The sequence below is a fragment of the Mytilus californianus genome, unplaced genomic scaffold (assembly GCF_021869535.1).
Source record: "Mytilus californianus isolate M0D057914Y unplaced genomic scaffold, xbMytCali1.0.p SCAF_8, whole genome shotgun sequence".
In the NCBI taxonomy this organism is placed as follows: Eukaryota; Metazoa; Mollusca; class Bivalvia; order Mytilida; family Mytilidae; genus Mytilus; species Mytilus californianus.
Window position 1 is genome coordinate 41717672 of NW_026262734.1, and position 18402 is coordinate 41736073.

At 30.9% G+C, this 18402-nt stretch overlaps 1 protein-coding gene across 3 annotated transcripts in view; it reads right to left on the reverse strand.

Moving 5' to 3' along the window:
- LOC127713039 (two pore channel protein 1-like) overlaps positions 1-18402 on the reverse strand; it is a 45821-nt gene that overhangs the window by 11863 nt on the left and 15556 nt on the right. For all 3 annotated transcript variants that reach the window (XM_052219638.1, XM_052219639.1, XM_052219640.1), the window contains exons 13-20: positions 12330-12374; positions 9970-10026; positions 8815-8892; positions 7367-7439; positions 6309-6413; positions 4744-4815; positions 1739-1828; positions 862-959 (exon numbers count right to left, since the gene is read on the reverse strand). In XM_052219638.1, coding sequence (XP_052075598.1) covers positions 862-959; positions 1739-1828; positions 4744-4815; positions 6309-6413; positions 7367-7439; positions 8815-8892; positions 9970-10026; positions 12330-12374 — 618 coding nt within the window. The remainder of the gene's footprint in view (positions 1-861; positions 960-1738; positions 1829-4743; positions 4816-6308; positions 6414-7366; positions 7440-8814; positions 8893-9969; positions 10027-12329; positions 12375-18402) is intronic.

The following is an 18402-nucleotide window of genomic DNA, read 5'->3' on the forward strand; positions in this document are numbered from 1 at the left end:
GACGCCGGAAACAGCATACCTATCTGTCGCTTTTTTACTCCGTCAAGGCGAGACAATTACTACTAATGAAAGTAGTAAATTAACTACTTTTAGGTTTTTTTATGCATGTCGTTTAAAATTTTTGGTTTATTTTTGGTCCATTCTTAATTCATTTTTGTACATTGTAGTGAGTTGTTGTTTTAAGTCATTATTGTTGTGCTGTGATTGTTTTGTTTCGTTTTGTCTTATCTTGTTTCAATTAAGTTGGTTTTCCGTCATATCTTTTTTTCCAATTCCCATGTTCTTAAATGGAAAGCATTAGTACTGACATCAATCTTATATGCATCTTATTTTCATTTTAAGAACTTTGTAGTGTGGTATCTTAAATGTTTAGTTGGTTTTTATTCTTATCTAGTTTCATAAGGAACTTTGTGTTGTGGTGTTATAAATTTTCAGTTGGTTTTTGGTCTTACCTATTTACATAAGGAACATTGTGGTGATTGTTTGGCAATGTTGTTGCTTATCAGTTTCACCTTTCATCCAGTCACAATGCTCATGGAAAATGGAAGTTTTGACATAAATCAAAATCAAATCAAAACTAGATGATGAGAAGGACATTTAGAAATCATTTTCTTTTCCAAACAATTCCACAGATATTCATCATCTGAACTCAATATTGTGAAGCGGGGATAACCAAGCTCCAAGAAAGAACCTTGAAAATGGATCACAGAGCCAGTGGTGTTAAGATACAGGGCAAAAAATAATCACTAATAACGTCTCCTTTATTAATGGTTTTATTCTTTTTGATATTCTGATTTTATGGTGTGGTGAAAGTTTTGCTACATAAATTCCTATAAGTCTGAACGTAATTACATAACATACCTCCTGATACTAATATATTGTCAAAGTTGTTGAGGTAATAATACATCATATTGGTTGAGTCATTACTGTATTTGTAATAAGCTTCCACACTTGTATTTCTGTAATATAAGTGTACATTTGTGTTAAGTCTGCTGTGCACACATATTTTGGCATGATAACATTGTCAAAGCTTAAATCAATAATGTGTACATCAACCAATACACTGTATAACGAATCAGGGGTTATAACAAAAAAATACTTTGGATTAATTTATTTCCAATCATGGGTTAAGTAAAATATTTAATATATCGTATAAAACAGTTATAGAGCTGGCATCATTATACAGGAATACGCTTCAACCTGTAGAAATGTAATCCAACATTTATATTGATAAAAAACCTGCTTAATGTTTAATTTGGGCTAAAAAGAGGTCGTTAACCTGTACATCAATATTATGACTTCACTATTCTGCATTAGCTTTTTTATTATTAATTAGTGTCTGGCCTACATAAATGCTCACATTAGATTTGCACGCTTACAAGATAACACGAAGGGCGTCGCCTGTGGAGCAAGATCTGCTTACCCTTCCAGAGAGCAAAGGAGATCAACCTTGATTTTTAACGGGGTTGTGTTGCTCAGTCAAGTTTTCAATGTTGTGTTTTGTATACTGTTGTTTGTCTTTTTGTCGTTTTTCTTTTTTTGGCATGGCGTTGTTTTCGACTTATAAGTTTGAATGTCCCTTTGGTATCTTTCACCTCCTTTTTTCCTATCTTAGAATGAGTCCGGTATACTGGTGCAGAAACATGTCTCTCAGATTTATAATTATATTATCAGAATTTAATAAAAGTTCATTAAGACAAAGGTTTAAAACACAATCTGAGATGCATAATAGACTTACTTGCAGCAGTTACGTAGATCTGAGTGTAAAAACATCTCCATTCCAATAATGGCAAAGAAATAATACACTAGAATTATCACAATGGCAAGACTGAAAGAAAAAAACATCAATATTTAAAGTTTGGACTGTTATATAAAAATAAGAAGATGTGGTATGATTGCCAATGAGACAACTCTCTACAAGAGACCAAATGGCACAGACATTAACAACTATATGTCATTCTACGGCCTTCAACAATGAGTAAAAACCATACCGTATAGTCAGCTATAAAAGGCCCCGTAATGACAAATGTAAAACAATAACGAGAAAACTAACGGCCTGATTTATGTACAAAATAATGAAAGAAAAACAAATATGATATGTTAGTTTATTGGCGAGTATGTGTATGGATATGTGTATCTTTAAAATTAAACTACATAGACTTCATGTCCTGGCTTCTTTATTATTTTTTAATGGGTACTAATTATCAATTTTATTATAATAATAAGTCATTGGTCAATGATTTTAAGGAATGTTTGTTAATGGTTTGATAGATAAACCTTTTCACCAGAACTACCTTGCCATTTTATTGTAATATATATTTAGTACTGTTACCAATTTTCATGGATTGAAGACAAATTATACTTTGGTGGATATTTGATTTCTTGGTTTGCCCAGAATCTGCATTCAAGCCTCTAAAATGACATAAACGGTACCAATTTTTCTGCACCAGATCCGCATTTCAACAATCAATGTCTCTCTATAACATGTTTACTTCGTTAAACATTCAAATTTGTGGTTAACGGATACATGCAAAATCGATGAAAATTGGTAAACCCACCAAATAATAATGAATCCACAGTAATCTTAAAATTTCTCTGTTGTGTACCCTGATTACTTATATCAATCAACCTGATATTAATATCTATTATGCATTGGTTTTAAAAATTTTAGGATTTAAGACAACTTTATTAAACATTGTTCATCGTTTTATCTGCTTTCTATACAAATCTATTCTGAAATAATTCATTCAATAATATTTCAGAAAATAAGAAATAAATTCATTTTTTTCAATTTTCAGTTCAAGCTTAACGCAGCTGTATGCAAAATTTGATAAAAATATGTGACTGTAAGATGATAAAGGAAATTCTTGCCCTTGGTAAACTGTATGCGCCTTTTCAGTTCCTCAGATGTAGATCAGTATTAAAAAAACGGTTTCTATGATGTAATGGTTTTTTCCATATATTTTGGGAAATTTGTCTCGTGTGAATTATTCCCAAATAGGTTCTTTTCCATGGAATTCCAAGAGACACTGATATATTTGATATATTTGGAAAACCATGGAAAAAAGTCTTTTTTATGTTAGACTATAGAAACATGGTGAGGAAATATTTTCTAAATAATAGGCAAAAGGTAGTAAGTGGATTAAGACTGTACACGTTGTGGTGCTGACCAATTATGAGGTCATTCTGTTTAGTAGTACATGAGAAAAGTGTGACTAGAATATTTGTTGGACGAACAGATGAACAAACTGACAAGGTGAATGCACTCATTCAGTGAGGGTATATATATAAAGAATATCATACACATCCATATCAACAAGAGACACTGATATATTTCCCAGAGCTCAGCTTAAGGGATTACATTGGTTGAGGGTACATAAGGTGAGTGATATTAAATAAAGAGCTGTGCCATTAGCACATGAAAGGACCGTCTCCCTTTTACCTTGTCTTTTTGCATTAAATAAATTTATATAATCATATATACTGTGAGCACTACTAAAATAGAACACATCTGTATCAACCAGACAGACAGACAGACAGACAGACAATGGTATACCATAATATGTCCTTTCCTTAACCCTTTCACTGATAGCTGCCCTGACAGAAGCTACTCTGAGACGATGGCTTCCCTGGCTATTGTGACACAAGTGGGAGATCTTCATATAAATATCAATAAAAACTTGTTTGTAGTTATTTATGTCTTTATTCTATTCACTTACACCATGGGCACAGTTTTGTTAATGTTTTGATAATTTTTTAGTAAAAAAAAATCAAAATTTGCAAATTTTCAGCATGAATTAGATGAAATTCACAAAATTGGACTTTTTGACCCAAAATCGTAATTTTTTAACCAAAACAGCATAAGTATGAAAATTTTAACGAGGTTGTACAAATTCCTTACAGGTTCATTCCAAGTGTTTTTGTACATAAAACGGCTTTTTATGTAAAAAAAAAAGTATACTAGTCTGGCTTCAATTCTTCCCTATTCCTTTAAAAAATATTCCCTTATTTCCAACTTCAAGTAAAATCTGTAAATTTCATCTGATTTTGACACGATTTTCAACAAACGGAAGCGCCATGTTTACACTTTCATCCGAGTATAAACAAAGAAAGATAACTTGTGTTTGCAATGTTTTTTAGCGGGAAATATAAAAGAGGTATTCCGATCCCGGTAAACCTAGACTCATTGTCAGCTGTCTGAAGTGTGAATCCCAGTAAACCGGGATTCATTGGCGAAACGGTTAAAGATGGGCATATAAAAAGCCATATCATATACACTTTATCATATATCTCAAGTACATATATTGATGTTTTTCATGCGGCATAACACAAAACAGATCTGGGGTTTGCAACCGTGACTGATATCGATCATGTGACGTCATACAGATTAGGGGTATTATAAAGCCTTTGCAACCATGACTGATATCCATATAATCAGGGGTGACTGATATAGCACAATTTCCATTGATTGTATTACAAATACATTTTACTTGTATTTACTATATAGCTATTAAGCACTGTAAATTCAGAAATTATTGCATGGTTTTTATTAATGTGAATAATGCCATTGGAAGAGTATGGCAATAATATGAACTCACATTCTTATATCTGATACATATATGTGTATGCAGATTTTCTTGAAATCACAAAACTTACATCTTTGTCCAGTTTTCAAAAATTGGAAATGCATGCAATAATGTCTGAATTACAGTATATAATATAAAAATCTATCAAACTGTATACCTTATCAATCTGGTAAATAAAACAAACAGAGTACCAAGTACATCTCTATATCTTTCCTTTACTTTAAATAATCTACAAACAGAATCAAATCATTTACCAATTATGTGTCTGTTGTACAAAATTCTAAGCCTGCAGGTATCTTTGAGAATGTAGGAAAAAGTCACTGAAAAAAGTCATGGATAAAAAGTCACAGAAAAAAAAGTCACGAATAAAAAGTCACAGGAAAAAAAATCACAGGAAAAAAGGTCACAGGAAAGAAAATCACAATAAAATAATACTAAATGTTGTATATTAAATTTTTGAATATATACACTTTTTAAGAGATTTTTATCAAGATGTAGGCAGAAACGTATATATGTATTATATGTCTATTTATATTATATGAAAAAGGTAACAGGAAAATTATTTGAATTTGTATGAAGTAAATCAAATCTGTTATTCAACTGAATAGTGTTTCAACATCTTTCAATGTTAGAATAGAGGAGTAAGGTATTTCAATGTTTGTGTTTATTGTAATTTAATAAATTTATAAGATTAAAACAAAATGTTGTCCATGAAAATATCATTTTTTTAAAACAAATCAACAGATGGTTATTAACTAATTTAACTGGCTTCAATTACTATCTACATTTCCTGTCAATCAAAGGACTAACACATAAAACGTTAAAAAATATACTTTTTTAATAACATGTCATTTATAATTTGCCATTGAAAGTTCCCTATAACTTTGAAAGAAGAGAAAAACAATGAAATATTATTAAACATTTGTAAAACAATGGACATTATTTCCTAACAGATTTGTTACTTTTTTCCTACTAAATTTGTGACTTTTTTCATGCAAATTTTTATCCTGCGACTTTTCTGACATTTACCATCTTTGATGAGTTTTTTTTTTACCTACATTAATGATTAATGTGTGTGTATGGAACTCAGTTACAATTATCTAAGAATGACTCAGATGTCTCCAAAAACCTATATCATTGATGTTGTCTAGGAAAATATCTATTTAGGTATACATGAGGTGTTCCAAATCTTATATCAACCTATCGTTATTCCTCTGAATAGTTCAATGCAATAAACATATAAATCCCTTCTAAACAGAGAATTCTGACTTTTGTCGATATAATCATGTAACATGTGCATGTTTTCCCTCATTTACATAATATTTAGCCTCATGAACTATGACCTAAATATATAAACAGAATCTTCAATAAACTTAAACATTATGCACTATAATATTTTGTAAATAATAAATAATTTTAAACAATAATTAAACTATATTTCATAATTAAAAGAAATAAAAGATAAATGAACAAGGATTTCAGTTTAGAGACTCTGTGACAAATAAAAGTGAAAAATAATTAGCTGAACTTAAGACATATTCATTTTAAATCAAAATTTCTACTTCTATGCATAACATTTTAATTGAATGACAGAAATAAATCATTTTTTAATTATGTATCCTTGAAGAAATTAAGTTTTAACCATCATATTAATGAGAACAGCTGATGATACTGATCTAAAAAAAGAGCAAGGTTGTTCTGTACATTTTTGTATTAGCTTACCTCAATAATTTGAATGGTCTCAGGACTATTATGAAATAAAATGAGTCGTCAAAAAATTCTCCCAGAAGTCCTATCACAGATGTGCCTGTTACTACAAAATCAAATCTGAAAATCCAAAATGACAGGATTGTTATAAAATAAGCTTTGTTCGATTTAAGTAAACATGGTCAAAATCTAAAATGAAAGAAAATCTGTCCCAATAGACATGTGTACATCATATTTCACAACTATTGTTCACCAATGTCAAAATTGCTTCAATGTACAAGATATCCAATTTTCAAATTGTTATCAAAGAATGTGTTTAAGGATGTTGGCTTGCCACATTTTTAACTTCAGGGGTCTCCTTAGCCATGAAGTATAAGTAGATCATCTACAGTGATCACTAGCCTGTCAACAATGAGATTGTGAGTTCGAACCCTGTTTGTTGGAGGTGCTTCTGACTCCGAGCTTAACTGAAAAGGATTGTCAGTTTACTTGCCTGAAGGTGGTGGTTCTCTTTAGGGCTATTCAATTAAAATGTATGTGGGAGGGTAGAAAGGGGAGTTTAATTATTGAATGTGGGTCATGGGTCTTTTTTCAGTATGCATCTATTACCATTATGCAAAATTATCTAAAAAATGGTTCTTGGTTGTAGGGATATTTTGAAAGTCCCTTCCTACCCTCCTACATACATTTTAATGGAATAGCCCTTAGGTATTCTGCTTTCTTCATCATTTAAAGTCATAAAAACATAAAACTAATGTCAATGATGTTGAATCAAAAGGATGCCAGATTAGAAAAAAATATTATTTTCTTTTGCATTTTCTACTTTATCTATATTTAAATTCAATGTTATAAATAGAATACAATTCAAGAATTTAATATCTAAACAACAGTGATAATTCACCCATGCGATATGTGCATCCATTAATTATATATAAATGTGTTCTTCGATCACTTGTTGAATATTTTTCAATATCTGAAATCTTAGATAAGTTATTTTAATAATAAATCTTTGTGATTCACTCACAATCCAATTGAGAGTATTTAACCACATTATGAAGAACAATAGTACTTACAAATCCCAGCCACTGGTGAAGTATACTGCTGGTCCCTTTCCTAGAATCTTTAATATTGCTTCTACTATATATACTGAAAACAAATGAAAATAAACACTGCATAGACATTTATCCATTTTTTCTGATTGCTATTCTGAAATTTTGTGTTTTGTTGTTAATTTAACTGGAAAAATGTCCAAAAATAAATAAATTGCTTCGATGAGCGCAGCTGGATATGACCGCAGAGGTCCAACCCTGAACAGTTGGGGCAAAAATGGACACAATATTCGCACTTCATACAGGTCTGAATTTGGATTGTAATTAAATATTTGACACATAATAGGTTTCTGACACAGAATAACTGTAGTCAAAGAACTTAGAATTGGTTATATGATTTTAATTTATATTCAATTTTTTGCTTTTGTGCAATACACTATGCTGTTGCGAATTGACCCCCCCCCCCCCCCAAAAAAAAAAAATTCCCCCCTTTATTTTGCTTTTGTGCAAAACACTATGCTGTTGCGAATTGACCCCCTCCAAAAAAAAAAAAATCTTTTTTACCCCCCACCCCCAATTTTTTTTTCACCTACCCACCCCTTTTTCCAAAAACAAATTCTTTCCCTCAAGATATGGTCATAATCTCAATTCAAATTTCCAATGGAGTTTGCAACCATAATTACCCATTTGAATACATCATAAAATTCTTAAAATAGAAAATGACATACATAATCATGGCTAAAATTAATATTCCTTAATAAGAATTTTTAAATAGTAACTTCTAAAAATAAATTGACAGCTAATCACCTCAAGACAATACAACATTTCTTTATACATAATTTAAAAGCAGTGTAAGGGAGGTAACCCAAACATAACATTGTACTTTTTTTTAATTGTCCATTAACCAGGAAACTCTTGTTTTTCCCCCTTTTTTGCCCCCAATTCCTAAACAGTTTGAGCCATAACCCCCAAAAGCCAATCCTAACCATCCCTTTGTGGTATGGAAACTTGTGGTATAATTTCAGAGAGATCCATACACCGTTCCACAAGTTATTATCTGGAAACTAGAAAAATGCTTATTTGGGCCCCTTTTTGGCCCCTAATTCCTAAACTGTTAGGACTATAACCACCAAAATCAATCCCAACCTTCCTTTTGTGGTTATAAACCTTTTGTTTAAATTTCATAGATTTCTATTTACATTTACTTAAGTTATCGTGCGGAAACCACGTCTTCTGACGACGCTGATGACGACGAGGAGGTGATACCAGTATATGACTGCAAAATTTTTTGCGGTCATATAAAAATTAATAGTAATACATCATCAGATCTTGTTTTTACTTGTTGTAACACATGTATAATTGAGCTTATTTTTGGATGTGTTTGTGCTTTATAGTCAATTTTAATGGAAATATTCCCTTCTAATTTCTACTCCAGAAATTTTGAAACTTGTCAACAATTTGTGGTTACTTACTACAAACATACACTGTTGATGCAACAGATGCCCAGTCTTCCCTGTCTGTTATCTTATGTCTGTCTGCTTCTATTGTTACTGTAAGAATAAAATAAAAGACTTCAGGCTGTTGTTTTGTTTTCAATTGTTTCACATTTGCCATGCCGGCGCTTTTCTCATGTATTTTTTTAGCATAAATCAGGCAATCGGTTTTATTGTTTGAATGGTTTCATATTTTGTCATACCTGACCATTTTTCTTTCTTTGATTTTTTTCGAGCCTGCAAAAGCGAGACATAGCGATCCTACATTCCGTCGTCGGCATCCACAAATATTCGCTCTGTGGTTAAAGTTATTCAAATTTTAATAACTTTCTTAAACTATCCTGGATTTCTACCAAACTTGGACAGAAGCTTGTTTATGATCATAAGATAGTATCCAGAAGTAAATTTTGTAAAAAAAAAAATCCCGTTTATCCGTATTTTACTCATATATGGACTTAGTTTTTCTGCCAGTTAACATTACATTCACTCTGTGGTTAAAGTTTTCCAAATTTTAATAGCTTTCTTCAACTGTCCTGGATTTGTACCAAACTTGGACAGAAGCTTGTTTATGATCAAAAGATAGTATCTAGAAGGAAATTTTGTAAAATAAAATTTCCTGTTTTTCCATATATTACTTATAAATGGACTTAGTTTTTCTTCCAGTTAACATTAAATACAGTCTGCAGTTAAAGTTTTTAAAACATTTATTAGATTCATAAACCATCCTGGATTCTTACCAAAACTTGAACAGAAGCTTCTTACATTCAAAAGATAGTATCTAGAGGAAAAAGTTTTAATAATTATTTCCCCATTTTTGTTGAGCCTGCGACTAGCAGCAAAAGTAGGCGAGACACTGGGTTCCGGAGAACCCTTACGAATTTTTTATATTAAATCGTTTCCCATTTTGTCATGCCAGTGCCTTTTAAAGTTAATTACTACACAGTACATTTATGAAGAGAGAAACAAAGGATTCCTTTCTTAAATAATTTTTATGGTTTGAATAGATCAATATCTTTTAAATCAAATTTCAAAGACATTCACATTCATTTCATGTTAAAGAATAGCTTCTTGAGTTGGTTTATTGTCAATCAGACACACACACCATCACTCTATCTAACAAACAATGAAACCTACCTGAAATCTGTATAGTTTCTACCAAAATAATCAGGAAGTTGCTAGCTATTGCAAAATCTAAAACAGGAAAACATAATTATTTAATAGATAACTTGCATCAATACCAAAAGTTAGAAAGGGATCACAGATATGGAAATTTACATCTAATATTCTATTAACTACTGGATAAACAACAGCCCTCAAAGTAGGTTTAAAGACAAGGTTGCCTTTTGGCCACCAGATATAAAATTTCAGTGGCAATTCAAAATTTTAGTGGCCAGGAAATAATTTCAGGTTGCCTAAGAAATTTGTTATGAAAGTCTAGTCAGTAGAGCTAATGACATGAATGAAGAATATCAATAAATTTTCTAATATTTTTCTTATTCGCTTAATCGTTACATTAGAAGATGTACTTGGCTCTTCAGAAGCCTGAGTTTCTATAGAGGAACTCTCCACCCCTTCTTTTTGTTTCTTAGCCGGTGAAACATCGTTGTTTTGAAAAAACAGGACAGCGACATCTGTTTGGCTGCCATGATGTATTGGCCCCGAAAACACTTCATCAGACGCTTGAATTCCCAGTTAAGTTAAGTGCTTTATAGACCCTGTTAAGATTAAAAATACGTGAAATCATATTCAAGATTTAGCATACATTGAAGTGCTTGTATGACTGTGAATAAAAACTTCATAAAAAACGACCGGAGGCAGGTAGATTATCTGGAATTTTAGGGTCGCCAGGTCCAAATAGTACCAGTCGCCAAATGACAACCAACAATGAAATTAAGGTCGCCTGGAGGCTTTATAGGTCGCCCAGGTGACTGTTTTAATAGCCTAAATTGAGGGCTGAACAATGTTATAAATGGAACATTTTTTCATAAACTATCCCTTTTACTTTATCAAAGTTGATAAAGATGTATGAAATGTCAAAATTTACCTGTCCACGATTAAAGAGTTTTCTTTTAAATATCTGAAAAGTATACCCAAACTAATAGAGGTGTAAGGAAACAACTCTATCGGGATACAGTAGGGTACCCTTTATAGTTCACAGCATCACATTTAAAAATTGCCTCAGGTTACAAGGTCACTTATAAAGAAATAAATGGAGAATGTGTCCATGGAACCAAAGATTCGGAATTTTTTTTACACAATTTCGGTCATTTTGAGATTTATTTTGTAAATACTTAATAATAATAGAAAACCAAGTTTGATCCTTCAACAGTATTCTTATCCCACCTTGAATGGTAATACCAATATAGTAATTGTGTTGCATCATAATTCTGAGATCAATCAGCATACATGTATAGTTGTAATGTGCCTGATGTTTTAGTGGTCATAGTGTAATGCAAGTAACTTCTCATTGTGAGCTCTGTAGAGTTTGACAATAAACCATGTGCATATAAATAAAGTGTGTGCACAGCTCAAAAAATGATGCCATATAATCTACTATTTATAAGGCATTACCGGTTACTGAATACTGTTAAGACTCTGCTTGGTATGCATTGACATAAACCCCATATTTGCAAAGAGTGCAGCTACTCATATACCAATTTCTACATTTACATGAATGGATAGTTTGACGATGGATCTTATCACTAGTATAGTAATAAGAAAAGTGATGTCGACTTACTATTCTGATTCTCTAATTATATGGCTCCCTAATGTAATAATTAGACAAAACTAAAGTAGTTAATAATTTCTATTACTAAAAACATAATATCAATATATTTACATACACAATAATTCACTCAAAATTACTCTAGTCAAAAAGATTATACTATATTACATAACTTCTTAATACAAAATAACTAAAAACTTATACTTGATTTGGGTTTGGGGCAGACTCAGCATTTTCTAAATTACTGACATAGTTAAACTCGGTGTAGCAGCTATTGGAAAGCTATCCCAGCAGAAAAGTAGTTGTTTACTCAGTGCAGCTTAGGCTACAAGAGCCGGAATAACAATGTCAGTAATGCACATGGAAGTAATGCTCAGTTAGAGAACAGAAACGAAAATTCAGCAATTTTTCCATTTTGTAAAGGGGCATTACTCTAGAACGTTAAAAGTGACGCCACCCAAATTCAAACTTGATCTGTGTTTTGTGGTAACAAGCATTAAGTATAAGTTTCAAAACATTTGATTGAGGCAAACTAAAGTTAGAGAACAGAAACTAATTTTTGGATGTTCGCATTTATGGACAGACGTACAAAGGTAACACTCAATGCCCCCTCCGCTGCAGCAGGGGCATCATAAAAAATCTTGAATTCAAAATAAACAGTTTTGAACATTTGTAAAGGTCACATGTACTTTTAAATGAGAGTCACCTGCCAGACCTCCAAAAGTCGTTAACCTTCATGGAGCCACCACCTCTATACAAGAAAACTTACAAATAAATCTTCTAAACCATTTCCATTTTACAAAACTATGTATACCTGTAATAAATAGACATATATCAATACATATTAAATAATTATTTTTAATAATTCTAAACTGAACCTTAAAAAAAGATTTTTTAAAATTTGAAACTAAAACAAAAATTTCTATAAATCAAAGGTAAAAAGGAATCACTTCCTAGGATTGTATATTTTTCTTTTTTTTTATAAATATTTTGAGAATAAACTTTTCTATTAAAGATTTGTCTGATGAAGAAAAATTTGATTTTTATGCTCAATCCATCAACACCATCACAAGTAAATAAATTGGGGACCTACATCAAAAAGTCATTAGAACAGGGGACTCTGGACTATTTACTATCATCAAATAATTGTATATATATATATGTGTCAGTTATATTGTATACTTATTTTGTATTTGTCACAACCTTATTATTTAAAGTTTATATGGCAATAAACATTTCAATTGAATTATTTAATTTTTTACATTGATATGTCTAGATCTAAGTGTTCTCAGAATCTTCATATTAAGTATAAATTAGGGTACTTTCTCCCTACAATACTACTTTAGCCACCTGTAGTTTGACATAGTTCATAATGGTATAGATTGTAAATTTTGTCTGTAAATGTGTGTAAAATGTGTTTTAAAATTAGAAGAATGTGTAGTATGTTTATAAAAATAAAACAATGTGTAGTATGTTTATAATAAACTGCTTCGCTGGGCGCAGCTGGATACGCCCGCAGAGGTCCAACCCTGAACAGTTGGGGCAAAAATGGACACAATATTCAAGCTTGATACAGGTCTGAATTTGGATTGTAATTAAATATTTGACATATTATAGGTTTCTGAATAAATGTAGTCAAAGAAATTGAAATTGGTTATATGAATTGAATTTATATTCAATTAAAATTTAAAGATTTCTTGCTGTTGTGCAATACTTAGTAAATCTGTTGTCAGACTATAAACAAATAAAGTTTAATTTCTTCTCAATGTCATATTTGAAATTTATGAAAATCAATAGGGAGATTACATCAATAGCTATAAATAATTCACCAAAGTTTCATGAGAACTGCTGAAAGCATTTTTGAGTTATTGTCCAAAAACTGGAAAATCCCCCATTTTTTAATGAATAAAACCCCATAACTCAGAAATGTAAATCTAAAATTTATAAAATTCTAAAGGGAGCTTACATCAACAGATATAAACAATTCACCAAAGTTTCATGAGAACTGCTGAAAGCATTTTTTAGTTATTGTCCGAAAACTGGAAAATCCCCCTTTTTTTTATGAATAAAACCCTGTAACTCAGAAACGTAAAATCTAAAATTTATAAAAATCGAAAGGGAGCTCATGTCAATAGATATAAACAATTCACCAAAATTCCTTGCAAGTTGGTGAAAGCATTCTTGAGTTATTGTCGGAAAACTGGAAAATGCCCCCTTTTTTAATGAATAAAACCCCAAGACTCGGAATCGGTAAATCTGATAGATATAAACAATTCACCAAAGTTTCATGCATATTGGTTAAAGCTTTTTTGAGTTAATGTCCGACATGTTGACGACGGATGGACAGACAGACGGACAGACGGTCAACGGTATACCATAATATGTCCCGTTAACAGGGGTATAAAAAAAATAAAACAATATGTAGTATGTTTATTAAAATAAAACAATGTGTAGTATGTTTATAAAAATAAAACAATGTGTACTATGTTTATAAAAATAAAACAATGTGTAGTATGTTTATAAAAATATAACAATGTGTAGTATGTTTAACAATTAAATTATATTTATGTGGCATAAGGTTTCATTTTTTAAAGTATGGAGGTTTTAATCCATTAATTAGTTTTGGAAAGCCTCTTGAGTGTCTTAAAACAATTTTAATTGGTTTAAAGAAAAAACAGGGGTCTACTGTCAAACGCAAACGTTTACCTATAACTATGTCAATTTTGTCAAAAATGTGTAAATTACTACATACATGTATTTTTGGTAATTTCAATAGTATTATGTTAGAGGCTGCCTGTACAACAGCCTTTTTTGGTTTTTTAAGATGTGGTGAATTCACTGTAATGAATCAGTTTGATCCTGAATGTAACTTATGCTGTAGTGATATGCAAATCACTGCTGACTGTATTTTTGTAACTCTTAAAAAGTCTAAAACTGATCCTTTTAGACAAGGTATTACTATTCCACTTTACAAAACAGGTTATTCTATTTGTCCTGTTTTATCCATATTGAAATACAATCAGTTGAGGCAGTCTGTGTACTCTTCTAATACTGAGGCCTTTTTCATCTCTGAAGATAGGAAACCTTTAAACAGAAAATTTTTCATTTCACATGTCAAAATTTTACTCGACAAATTAGGCTTATCTAGTGACTCCTACAATGGACACTCCTTTCGAATTGGTGCAGCTACATCTGCTCAAGAAGCCCGTCTTGAAGATCATTTAATTCAAACACTTGGTAGATGGTCATCTAATTGTTACACAAGATACATTCATACTTCTCCTAATGTTCTTAAAAATGCTCAAAAACAATTAGCAGAGACAGACAGAAGTTAGGTTAAATTGTACTGGCAACAAAGGTTCCCCATTCCACTTGGGGGCTACAGCTGCTTCACACCTGTATTTGGCCAATTCGATACAAATTCTACACATTAGCCTTTGTATCTTATCCCCCAAGTTTTAATTTTTATATTTATATGAAAAGGGGGATAACTCAATTTTAATTTCTAAAGTGTCAAACAGCTGTTAGTCCCCAGTTTTTCCAAGTTGAAATTTGTTTATGTAAATATGTATATATGTTGTTAGATTAGAATGCGTAGTTCGTAATAAAATGTTTCTTTTATCCTATTGTTGTTAACATATATAGATTCAAAGTATGATAGAGGTGCTGGTATAAATCCGTGAGACAGCAAAAAATGAATAGAATCTCGTATACATGTTCTTAGAAGCAGCATCAGTTCAAACTTGGCAATAGTTTATTTAATACTACAGTATAGGACTTATAAGTTGGTATAGTTTGCTCAGGTCACAATGTTGTTGGTCTTTAAGTTGTGCAAGAAATACATGTAGTAATAGGTTGGTAAGTTCCAAAGATTGGCTTTCTTAATACATGTATCCAGTTCTATTATTGTGGTATATGACATGAGACATTTACTAGTTTGTTCGTACATGTAGATATCCGTATATTGTCGTCATTTTACATTAGGAAATAACTGGTCTATAAATGGCAATTATGTATATAATTATAGTTTATAGCTGTTTTTTCCCCCTGGTGCCCCTCTTAAGGAATTTCATCCGCGTGGTCATTCCAGCCTCACTTTGGTACAATGTACAAGACGTCTCAGATTTCAATAACCTCTTTGTTCCTTTCATGTGCAGAGCATAGTTCTCGTTTGAAAATTTATATCTAGAATTTCATCACCCACCGCCATCCCCTACAATCGCCTTTGTTGTCAGTGCCTCTGGGGACAATTAATTTTTATAGAAACTAATAGTAAATTTTTATGGACATACATGACACTATATATTTCTTATTATTTTTTAGTAGCATTTTTGCGTTGTTTATATTTATTACTTATCCCATGTGTATTTTTGTTTTATTATCCATGCTAATGTTTGGATTTTTCTGTTGTTGATTTGATATCCATGCTGACGTATAGATTTTTTATGCTTTATTGTCCATGCTAACTTATGAAATTTATGTTCTTAATATCCATGCTGACGTATGGAATTCATGTTTTTTCAATCCATGCTGACGTATGGTTTCAACCTGCTTCCACTATCCATGCTGACGTATGGATCTATTTATCTTACTATCCATGCTGACGTATGGATCTCTTATATCTTACTATCCATGCTGACGTATGGATTCTTCTTGCCTTTTACTATCCATGCTGACATATGGGTTTTACTTGTTTTTTCAATCCATGCTGACGTATGGTTTCAACCTGCTTCCACTATCCATGCTGACACATGGATCTCTTATATTTTACTATCCATGCTGACGTATGGATTCTTCTTGTCTTTTACTATCCATGCTGACGTATGGGTTTCACTTGATTTTTCTTTTCATGCCGACATATGTCTCTTTTTCTTGTCATCTTATATTCATACTAACGTGTGAACTATCTCAGTATTTTATTATCCATGCTAACAAATGGTCTACTGTGCCTTTTACTATCCATACTGACGTATGGAAATTCTTTGTCTAAATACTTTCCATGCTTACGTATGGAATTTTTTTTTGTTGCTTTATTATCCATGCCTACGTATGGTCTACTTGCCTTTTACTATCCATGCTGACGTATGGAATTTCTTTTGTTTTCACTATTTATCCATATGCTTATGTATAAATTTTTACCATGCTGACTTATGAATTATTCATTTGCTTTTACGTATGCTGACGTATATATTGTATTGATCTTAAATTTTTGCATCATTAAATTTTGTGCTTACCAATACTAAATCATATGTTTATTCAGTTAAATTATACTTTGGTATGCCAATTCGATACAAATTCTACACATTAGCCTTTGTATCTTATCCCCCAAGTTTTAATTTTTATATTTATATGAAAAGGGGGATAACTCAATTTTAATTTCTAAAGTGTCAAACAGCTGTTAGTCCCCAGTTTTTCCAAGTTGAAATTTGTTTATGTAAATATGTATATATGTTGTTAGATTAGAATGCGTAGTTCGTAATAAAATGTTTCTTTTATCCTATTGTTGTTAACATATATAGATTCAAAGTATGATAGAGGTGCTGGTATAAATCCGTGAGACAGCAAAAAATGAATAGAATCTCGTATACATGTTCTTAGAAGCAGCATCAGTTCAAACTTGGCAATAGTTTATTTAATACTACAGTATAGGACTTATAAGTTGGTATAGTTTGCTCAGGTCACAATGTTGTTGGTCTTTAAGTTGTGCAAGAAATACATGTAGTAATAGGTTGGTAAGTTCCAAAGATTGGCTTTCTTAATACATGTATCCAGTTCTATTATTGTGGTATATGACATGAGACATTTACTAGTTTGTTCGTACATGTAGATATCCGTATATTGTCGTCATTTTACATTAGGAAATAACTGGTCTATAAATAGTATGTTTATAAAAATAAAACAATGTGTAATATGTTTATAAAAATAAAACAATGTGTAGTATGTTTATGAAAAATAAAAAAATGTGTAGTATGTTTATTAAAATAAAAAAATGTGAAGTATGTTTATAAAAATAAAACAATATGTAGTATGTTTATAAAAATAAAACAATGTGTAGTATGTTTATAAAAATAAAACAATGTGTAGTATGTTTATAAAAATAAAACAATGTGTAGTATGTTTATGAAAAATAAAAAAATGTGTAGTATGTTTATTAAAATAAAAAAATGTGAAGTATGTTTATAAAAATAAAACAATATGTAGTATGTTTATAAAAATAAAACAATGTGTAGTATGTTTATAAAAATAAAACAATGTGTAGTATGTTTATGAAAAATAAAAAAATGTGTAGTATGTTTATTAAAATAAAAAAATGTGAAGTATGTTTATAAAAATAAAACAATGTGTAGTATGTTTATAAAAATAAAACAATGTGTAGTATGTTTATAAAAATAAAACAATATGTAGTATGTTTATAAAAATAAAACAATGTGTAGTATGTTTATAAAAATAAAACAATGTGTAGTATGTTTATTAAAATAAAATAAAATCTAAAATTTATAAAAATCGAAAGGGAGCTCATGTCAATAGATATAAACAATTCACCACAATTTCTTGCAAGTTGGTGAAAGCATTCTTGACTTATTGTCAGAAAACTGGAAAATCCCCCTTTTTTTAATGAATAAAACCCCATAACTCAGAAACGTAAAATCTAAATTTTATAAAAAACGAAAGGGAGCTCACGTCAATAGATATAAACAATTCACCAAAGTTTTATGCAAATTGGTTAAAGCATTTTTGAGTTAATGTCCGACATGTTGACGATGGACAGACGGACGGACGGACAGACGGTATACCATAATACGTCCCGTAAACGGGCATATAAAAATAATGTGTAGTATGTT